Source organism: Staurois parvus, unplaced genomic scaffold (genome assembly GCF_062004578.1).
Source record: "Staurois parvus isolate SC_StPar_1 unplaced genomic scaffold, SC_StPar_1.0 ptg000175l, whole genome shotgun sequence".
NCBI classification, from domain to species: domain Eukaryota; kingdom Metazoa; phylum Chordata; class Amphibia; order Anura; family Ranidae; genus Staurois; species Staurois parvus.
In genome coordinates this window covers 7,621,834-7,631,728 of record NW_028317971.1, presented here as the reverse complement: position 1 = coordinate 7,631,728, position 9,895 = coordinate 7,621,834, and the positions used below count along the sequence as shown (strand labels likewise).

General features: G+C 40.7%; 1 protein-coding gene across 2 annotated transcripts in view; it reads right to left on the bottom strand.

The window, feature by feature from the left end:
* Positions 1 to 536: 536 nt before the first annotated feature.
* The window catches only part of FBH1 (F-box DNA helicase 1), an 87,509-nt gene continuing 78,150 nt past the window's right edge, over positions 537 to 9,895 (bottom strand). For both annotated transcript variants that reach the window (XM_089676896.1, XM_089676897.1), the window contains exons 18-21: positions 9,566 to 9,688; positions 5,680 to 5,786; positions 4,421 to 4,552; positions 537 to 1,423 (exon numbers count right to left, since the gene is read on the bottom strand). In XM_089676896.1, the coding sequence (XP_089533022.1) occupies positions 1,253 to 1,423; positions 4,421 to 4,552; positions 5,680 to 5,786; positions 9,566 to 9,688 (533 nt within the window). In that variant the 3' untranslated portion in view covers positions 537 to 1,252. The remainder of the gene's footprint in view (positions 1,424 to 4,420; positions 4,553 to 5,679; positions 5,787 to 9,565; positions 9,689 to 9,895) is intronic.

The following is a 9,895-nucleotide window of genomic DNA, read 5'->3' as shown; positions in this document are numbered from 1 at the left end:
TATATAAGTTGTACCTCCTCTTTCTACAGCCATGTTTCCCTTACATCCATTTAAAGTGCATAATTTACACAGGATCTCTCAGCTCTAAAAAGCAGGGGACCGAGAGTTTAAGTTTCATCAGTGAGGAGAGCTCTGAGAGCTGATTGGAGGGAAGGGACACACATACGTGGCTGTCAATCAGCCAGAGCTCCCTCCCTGTCACCATTTTTCTATTGGTGTCAGGAAAACTTGCCAGAAGTAACGAATGCTGATAGCAGAGGAATGAGGCAGCAGACCGAAATGACACTTAGCTCTGGATTGAGACAAGTACACACTATAGAGGGACATGCTTTGTTCATATTTCATGTATGAAAAAAAAAAAAGAAAAACATAAGTATTAAAGTTTTTGTAAACCTCAGTCAGGAAAAAAAAAAAATAAGTACGGAATATGAATATTTGTTTTCTCCAAAATTGTATACAATATTGAAATCAAAATAATGTACAATCATCAAGCAAAAATAATAATAAAAAGCAAACAAAAAATACGCTTAGACCAATTATGTGATTTTACAATTTAAACACTTTCTACAACTGTATTTAATGTTTCTTTCTTTGTACATTTCTCATGATATAAAAATATATATACTTAAATAAACATTTTCATCTGACTGCAAACTTGATAGATTATGATTTAGATGGTACATGATATATTCAGACAGTACTATCCAACAAGGAATAAAACATATTCCTTGCACAAATAATGGCACGCAAATGATGAAATGGATCATGAATATTACCATAAAAAAAATACGCACACGAAGCCCACACTAAAATCACGTCAAAATGATCAGATCTAAGTGGAGTATGAAGTTATATGCAAGTATTCAAATTTTCTGTCGAACAAAACCCTGTCCCCCATACATCCTGTATTTTCCTACTGGTTAGCGAGGCCAAGTATCACATTAACAGAGAAGCAGGAGGCAGATGTGGGTGCTGCCAAGCTCACATCTTACAGAAAGAAAAAAAGATTTGAAAAAAATTCTACCACCTATACATCTGAAACTGCCGACTGCTTTGATATGCATTTTTCATTTAAGAGTAAGCCCAATATTTCATCATAAGATCGGTTTGGGTACACCAGATGTTTGACAGGTTTTATTAAAAATAAAAACACATGAGAATACTTGTGCAAAAAACTGCACATGACATTCTGTGACATCCAAAACCTCACACTTTGGGGGCACCCAACAGGAGATAACTAAAACATTTATTCCTAAATAACTTGCAAGAGAAATTCAAGATGTCTGTTCATAACTATGTTTTCAAGTTTACTCTCTATGGTTTCCAAAATATCTGGCGATAGCATTAGTTGTGTCATATTTCCAACTCGCTGCTGCACACATGCATGGCAGAAAAAGCCCCCTTTATCTTCACTTTTGTCACTCTGTGAAGAAAAAAAAAAAAGATCAAAGTGTAAATACAATTATATTATTTCAACTAAACATGAAATAAATGGGCATGTAATTAAAAAAATGTTGCTGTTTAGGAGATATTTCCTATCTCAGCAGCCGATGACATCACTGGCGCATGTGCATTGTACTCTGAGCTGAGGGCACACCGCGTGTGCTGTCAATTCAGAGCGATGTGCCACGTTTGTGATTCCCGAGCACATATGCAGGAGTGACGTCATTGCAGCCCAGCCATGCAAGCAGCCGAAATGTGCGTACCTGGAAGGAAGACCAGGTGAAGATAGAAGCTCTGGCAGCAGTGACCACGTGGCACTGGAGGGTTTCATTTAAAAAGGTACGATTGCCATAGTGTGAGGTGCATACTAGCACATTATGGTATTAACTTGTAGAGGGGCCTGGTATTTATTTTCTAGGAAGAGTTTACTACTGCTTTAACCTCTTGGGTCTGGCCGAACGCAAATGTGCGGCCTCCCGGAGTCTGGGTCTAGACGCCGAGCGGCCGCACATTTGTGTTCTATTAAAAAAAAACATATGTGCTGAGAGAGCAAGTGACCTGTGCACTCCCAGCACACATGTCCGGTACTCACGGAAAGGTCCCGATCTCCTCTTTTGATCAGGATCTTTCCTGATCATGTGACCCTAAACCCCGCCTCCTGAAACCCTTAAAGGGCTGGGAGGCGCTGGCGCCAAGGGGTTAAAGCAGAACAAAACGGAAACAAATAGGCCCCTTTTAAGCGGGGCAGATCTGTCAGTGGATCTGCTTGCACAGCGAAGGATCTGCCCAACGATCCCCACTGAGCAAGTGGATGACAGATCTGTGCCTGCTCCGGTTATGCAGAGCAGGCATGGACACAGCCCGCTGTCCTGTATGGGCTGTCAGTTGGAAACCGACTACCTGTCAGTTTCAATTTGACTGTCATCTGATCTGCCAGATGGATGAGGAACAGATTCCCATCCGTCTGTTTACACCATCTGATCCGATCATGTCCACTAAACACAGACATGTCTGTGGCTCCAAACAGAGCAAAAGAGTGTCCGATCGGGTCCGACTGAAAAAAGGACAGGTAGACCCGATCGGTCTGCTTGTGTGAAAGGGGCCATACTCACCTCCTCATTCCTGCAATGCTGTTGCTAAATCCCTTGCCAATTTGCACTTCCAGGTGCCGAGTTTTTGGCCTGATTGACTGGTGGCAAAATGAGGTCATCCTGTGCATATGCATGGAGTGTGCCAAGAATGCATGCTGAGCTATGCATGCGCAACGCAGTGTACATCCAACAGTAGATTGTAAGCAGGCAGGTAAGTCTTTTTATTGCAGAAGAGACATGCATGCCCCTTTTACAATAAATATTGGCATAATCGCAGTTTTTTATTTATTAAATTCTGTTCCCCTTTAAAAATGACCAGTAAGTATACATTTAATTCAAGCAGCTTTACCTAGCATCAATGGACACAAAGCAAAACATAATTTAGATTGACTTGACCAACAAATTAAGGCCATACTCTAGCTAACCCCTTTTTTAAACATTAAATAATTCAAATTCCAGTATCTATACCATAGTTTGTAGATGCTATAACTTTCACACAAACCAATCAATATACACTTTTGTTTTTACCAAAGATGTAGCAGAATACATTTTGGCCAAAATTTATGAAGAAATTAGATTTTTAAAATTTTTTTATTGGATATGTTTTATAGCAAAAAATACTCAAAATTTTGGGTCTTATTTTGTTTATAATGAAAAAATTAAAAAACCCAGTGGTGATCAAATACAACCAAAAGATAGCTCTATTTGTGTAAAAAAAAAAAGCATATAAATTTTGTTTGTGTACAGCATTGCATGACCATGCTATTACCAGTTAGAGTGGCGCAGTGCCGAACAGCAAAAAAATAGCCTGGTCATGAAGGAGGTAAAATCTTCCGGAGCTTAAGTGGTTAACAACAGCGGACTATTGTAAGTACCCCTGATAGCAATAAATGGCTTGCCTTAACACTCTGCTATTTTGCTGGACAGCCTGTTCTCTTAATGGAAACTAAAATTAACAGACTTATTGGCTGGAGGTGAAAAAACAAAAAAAAATAAAAAACAAAAACTAATGCAGTCACCACATCTAAGAAATTGTAAACTATAATATATTACATTTTGGTTTTTTTTTGTTTAATTCTGCTTTGAGGTCTAAGTCACTAATGGGATTACATTTCCTTGCAGCATACAGTTTCTCAATCACAAAAGGCATTTATGTGGAATCCAGTGTGGAGTATAGCTGCATCATCACTCACTCATGACCGGAACGGGGTAACCTAAAAGACAGTTTTTACTCCGAACTTCTGTTGATGGTAGCCAGCACCACACATTGCACTGTGATCAAGGAAAGGAAAGGAAGCAGACTGCCATGCCAGCAGGAATTTGTGTGTTAAGTGCAAATTAAAGTGGTTGTAAAGGCTAAAGGTTTTTTCCTTCATGCATTTTATTCGAAAAACCTTTTCTGTGCAGCATCCCCCACAGCCCCCCCTAATACTCACCTAAGCCCCTTCTTGATCCTGCGATGTGCACTGGAGTCCAAGCTATCCGGGGACTCCCTCTTCTCATTGGCTAAGACAGCAGGTGCAGCCAGTGGCTCCTGCTGCTGTCAATCACCGCAATTGAGCCAATGAGAAGAGAGAGAGAGGGCGGGGCCAAGCTACAGCTCCGTGTGTGAATGGACAGACGGAGCAGCGGGTGCCCCATAGCCATAGCAAGCTGCTTTCTGTGGGGCACCCGACAGGAGGGATGAGCCAAGAGAGCCTGTGGGGGACCTGAAAAGAGGATGATCCAGGCTGCTCTGTGCAAAACCACTGCACACAGCAGGTAAGTATAGGCATGTTTGTTTAAAAAAAAAAAGGAAAAAATTATGCCTTTAGAATCACTGATTTTATCTTTCCAGTATAAAGGAATTACTTAATAATGACTGAAGTGGTGTAAAGTGTTCTTACATAGGTGATTGGCAGTCTTCTCATGGTCAGCACTGAGTTTTCAGAGATGGGATTTCTGCAGTGCCCTAGAGCACACAGTACAGGGCCCTCCTTCAGCACCTCACTGGTCAGCTCTGCTTTTAGTGAGTACTCCTGGAAATGGACAGTAAATTACCAGGTCAGTCGGACAGCTAAACATATACACATGTAGATGCTAGTAAAACTATATAGATCATGCCCCCCCCCCCCCGCCCCCAATATTCTTTATACTAGAAAAATTTGTCTGTTCTAGAATGGCCAAGGTTGTGGATGATACAAGGAATCTAAAATGTAATGTAGTGTGTAGTATGAATAGACGCAACAAAGTATAGCACCAAGACTTGCCATACAGTACAAAGATTTTTTCTGCTTCAGTCTGCGCAGCACCAACAGACGAGCCTCCCACTGCAGCTATTGTATTCTGACAGCCAGTGCGGCTATCAGAATACCCAAACAGCAGCTGCACCTGCTTGGATGCATTAATTCTTCAACCAACAATTTTCTACCCAACTCCCTTGAGTTTTCAATTGAAGGATGCCAGGTGGCAGTATGCTGACAGAGCCGCCCATGAAGTGAATTTCACTTGGTTCATTGGGAACTGCCAAAAATCCACTCAGTTAAAGCTTAGGATTATGACACCTCTCCAGGCAGATTCCCTTCATCATTCCTACCTAAAATCACGACTTGATGTAAAAAAAAAAGAAACCCAAACATATTAAGATCCCTATCTAACTGTGCTTGGTGTCTTCTATCTGAGTTGTTACACTGCTAACCCATGCTGACATGGATACATTTGTCACTCTGGAGTACTTGGGGCTCTTAATATTCTGAACTGAGATCTTGGATCTCTACTGTAAGCATTACATAAGGCAGCCTCCACTTTTTTCACAAAACTGGATGAGACACCTGAATTTTGTTAAAATCTATACCTACTGGTGATAAATTAGGATTCAGGTGGTTTTTGCACATTTGATGTCAATGTATTCTTCTTGAGTTATATAGAGCAATCAACATTTGATTTGCAGTGTGCAAACAGATTTGTGTAGCTGTCCTACCCTCTTATCCCCTTTTTCCTTTCTGTATTCTACTCTTTATTGAAATTTCAATACAAATAGATTGAATAAAAAAAGAAGTGTGCTCACAAAGTAGCCACAAGCTACATTATAACATGACCAAAAGAAGAGGAATGTATAAGCACACACTGCTGCTTACTATACTAAAAGAGAAATACTAAAACTTACCCCAGCCAAAGTTAAAATATTTTCTATTGATTTAGTTATGATGAGACGTTTCTTTGCCCGAGTTGCAGCCACATACAGCAAATTCCATTCATCTTCTATGGACAAATCTAGAACAAAAAAAGCAAACTTTGATGCTGTAGAAGATACAGGATTTCTGAATAATCTCTGTGTCACTTGGGCTCTGTTCACATCTGGCATTTTGGGATCTCAGGCAGAATCACTGCGATTCTGCCTGTGATCTCAAATGGCACTACAATAGTGGGAAAACGCACATGTTCAGGCTCCATTCATTTTTAATGACATATAAATACGGTGCGGTTCGGGCGCGTTTGGCGTGCAATAAATCTCGCTGCAATTGCAGCAAACCGCACCATGCAAAGCTTGTCACCTGAAAGAAGCTCCTACTCCTTTTTGGGCAATAAGGTTTACACAATGCAATTTGTCTTGACTGCAGCAACGCATTTAGGTGCAATTGAAAATGAATGGCACTGAACATGCGTGGTGTGTTTTGTCACTATTGCAGAGCGATCTGAGATCGCAGCAATTCTGACCAAAACACAAGATAACAGGGCCTAAGGCAAACCACATTACGTGAAGCCTGTCACCCAAACAGGAGAAGGAGCTTCTTTTGAAGGTCAAGCTTCGCCCTATGTGGTTTGCCGAGATTACAACACGATTTACTCCATGACAAAAGCAGATTGCGTTTACGTACTATTGAAAATGAATGACACCTAAACACGTGTGGTGTGTTTTGCCACTATTGCAGTGTATTTTGAAATTGCAGGCAGGATCGCAGCGATTCTTCCTGGGATCCCAAAGCAGCAGATGTGAACGGGGCCAGAGTGTCTTGTGTAGGTCACATAAATGTGTTGTATTTGGTAGGCAATGATGACATTACTTGTAGTGCTTTTATATTTTGGATGAGATCTCGGATGGATAATGTTTGGAAACATAACTTATTCCTATATTTCTGTTGTTACCCCTTGCTCCAAAACTAAAACTACCACTACTAGACTTTGATTTTCCATGTAATCTGACAGCGCTCGATTAAATTAGACCCAACTAGGTGGGAAGAGACTAAGGGCTCATGTACACTGCAGCTGATAAACTCACATTTTCCTGTGTCCATGTACACTATGTCATTTATAGGCAGTTGAGTTTACAGTCGTTTTTTTGAACGCAGAAAACTTGTGCTCAGCAGTAGATTTTATCAGCGTTTCAAATGCCAAACACTTGTAAACACTTGTAACGCGGCTAACTGCTTTTATCAGCATTTGAAAATGTTTTTTAACGCTTCCATTTCCAGATGCTGTCCAGAGCCTTTTTTCATCATGAAAAATGCATGCAAAGCGTTTTCCCAGTACTCAGATGGACGTAGCACACCATACTTTGATGTTTTTCATGAAAGAAAATACGTTAGACACTGCTGCGATAATTTCTGCACAGAAATGAGCTGGAACACATCCAAACACCACAAAAAAAAAAAGACAGCTAATCTCAACAAATACTGCTCTCTCTGCTTCTGCTCTCTCTATTTATCTCATATTTTCTGAAATAGTTAATTTTTTACTGTTTTTCAGTGCATTCTGAGCGTTTTGGAAGGTCTCCTGAGGTTATCTTTAAAAAACGCTTCTAAATGCAAATGCTCATAAACGCACATAAACGCGGTATGCAAACGCTACTAAACAGATGTGTTTTAACCTATGTTTTACAGCAGTTTCCATCATTCAGAAGTGTCCTGTGTACAAGGGGCCTAAAAAGGAAAAAAGTGAAAATTGCCCACCTGTTGGGGCTGTTGTGGAGACCACGGGGAAGACCATGAATGGCAACAGCCAAGTAATTTAGTTTTCAGTGCTTTTCATTGTGGAAGTGATAGCGCAGCTTCTATGACTGAAGCACAGGAATGTAAAGGCCAGGTATAGTCAGCACTTAGCAAGTGCAAGTCACAGCTGCTCACATTAACCCCTGAAGCACCTGAAAATCACTGCCAGCTTAAAAGATGTCTTTCATATAAAGTACAGTTATTGTTTTGCCCCACCGCTGACCTAAACTAATCCCCTTTTCAGATAACCACGATCTGCAAGGATCTTCATCTCCACTTGCCACAGCCCACTTTTCTCTAGCCACGCCTGCATAGAAGGACTCAAAAGACTTCCATGGATACATCTCCTGTATTAAGAAGCCTATGGGTTTCTACTGCTCAGGGGAAGCCAGAGGAATGAAGATTTCAAGAGGTGCTATAAATTTTTGGTCACCCAATTCAGGTAACTATACTGGGGGGTTACTTTAGGTCAGGAATGGGGGCACAATCTTTGAAAGGACAGTGTGCCAAAAGTGTCAGTCAGCATTCCCATTATGATCAGTGCATAACATCCACAAAATGTAGGTAAAGGTTTGTTTAAGGACTTGAAGAAATGTGTTCAATGCATGCACAGTTTAAAGATGAGACTTGCCATAGAGTATAAAGCTGAACATATACTATACTATATGACTGTACAGTCTCCTTTAGATCCACCAACAACTGTGTATGTAAGGGTCTGTCCGATTGGATAAAAATTCCTCGACAATACATGCACTAGAAGATTGCTATTATACTCTACGCAGGTTTTGTCTCTACCGGGCACATGTGCTGGGCTCTCTGTTGAGACTGTATAAGCATGGGGTGGACAATTTACAATCTTCCAGTTCCTGCCACTTTGCAGGTAGAAGAGTCTACCCTTAGGTGGGATGTGCTGCCATTCCATCCTTTGAATAGAAGTTTTAGGAACATCTCCCCATTACTAGAACAGGGAACTCTTCAGATACTTTTTTCCGTACAGAATGAGAAAATTGCATTAATATTTAAGAAGCTTTAATGGGTTGGATCACTGGAGACACGGAGTTGGGTACAACTTGAATATTCTCTCTTAAATGTCTTCTACCAAATACGTCTTGACGTTTCATTTAAATCAGCACAAGAAATTGGCTCCCAAGTTTCATGTAAATGGAAACAGTGATTTTCCCCAACTTTTGCTTGTTCTCAGTCAGTGAATCTAAAGAGCTAAAACTAGACACAGCAAAGCAGCTGCATTTTCAGGAGGTAATAGCGTCCTCTCATGGCAGGAATGGCATAAGTAAAAGGTAGTATGGTGGAGCAAAGGAAATGATAAACCTATGACCAAAGTTAAATATATTCTGTCTAATTTAGCTCCACTATATAAAACCAGGAAACTCTTCCCTAATCTTACTTGACTAGTTATTCAAAACCCCTTCTCTGCATTATGCAAACAATATTTTCAATCAACTTCAGAGAGCAATACTTTTGCTCAAGAAATCACTTATATGGACACAATACAATACAAGGACACAATAAGGCTGATCTACTAAGGGATTTAAGAAAGTTCACACAATGGTTTTGCACAGAGCAGTCCTGATCCTCCTCTTCTCTGGTCCCCCCCACTGAGTGCCCCCATATTGAGCCGCTTGCTATGGGGGCACTCGAGCTTGCTCGCTCCCGACCCCCTTTCTGTGTGTCCATTGACACAGAGGGCATGGTTCGGCTCCAACCACTGTTCTCTCCTCACTGGTTGTGATTGACAGTAGCAGGAGCCAATGGCTCCTGCTGCTGTTTCAGAGCCTACGAGGAGAGAGAGTGGAGAGAGCTGCTTCTCTCAGGCAGAACGCTGGATCAAGATTGGGCTCAGGTATATATAAAGGGGGGCTGAGGCGAGCAGAACACACAAGGTTTTTTACCTTAGTGTATAGAATGCATTAAGGTGAAAAAAACCTTTTAGCTTTACAACCACTTTACATAATAAATTGTGTGAATATTCAGTTTAAACAATCTCAAATCCTTTACTAAAGCAGCCTCAATGTTTCAGCATAAACTCCTCTCCTCTCTACTCACCTATGGGAAGGTTTAGTCTCCTGATATTATGTCTAGGTAGAGGCACTTTCACAAAGTCATCAGTAATTTCAACCGTGTCAAATTCCATGCCTTTAGCTTTATGAACTGTTCCTAAAATAAAGTCTGGAAAAAAAAAAAAAAAAGTTATATTATAATGCAGATGTAAAACAGACCTATACCAAGAAATCCAATAAATGATCAACCATATTAAAGTGGTCCATATAAACTGCTAACACTGAGAAATGTCAGTAAACTGGACCACCCAGGATCTCCCTCCCACATGTGCCTGCTACAATAGGAGTTTCCTGTGTGAACAAGCATCACAGTTAA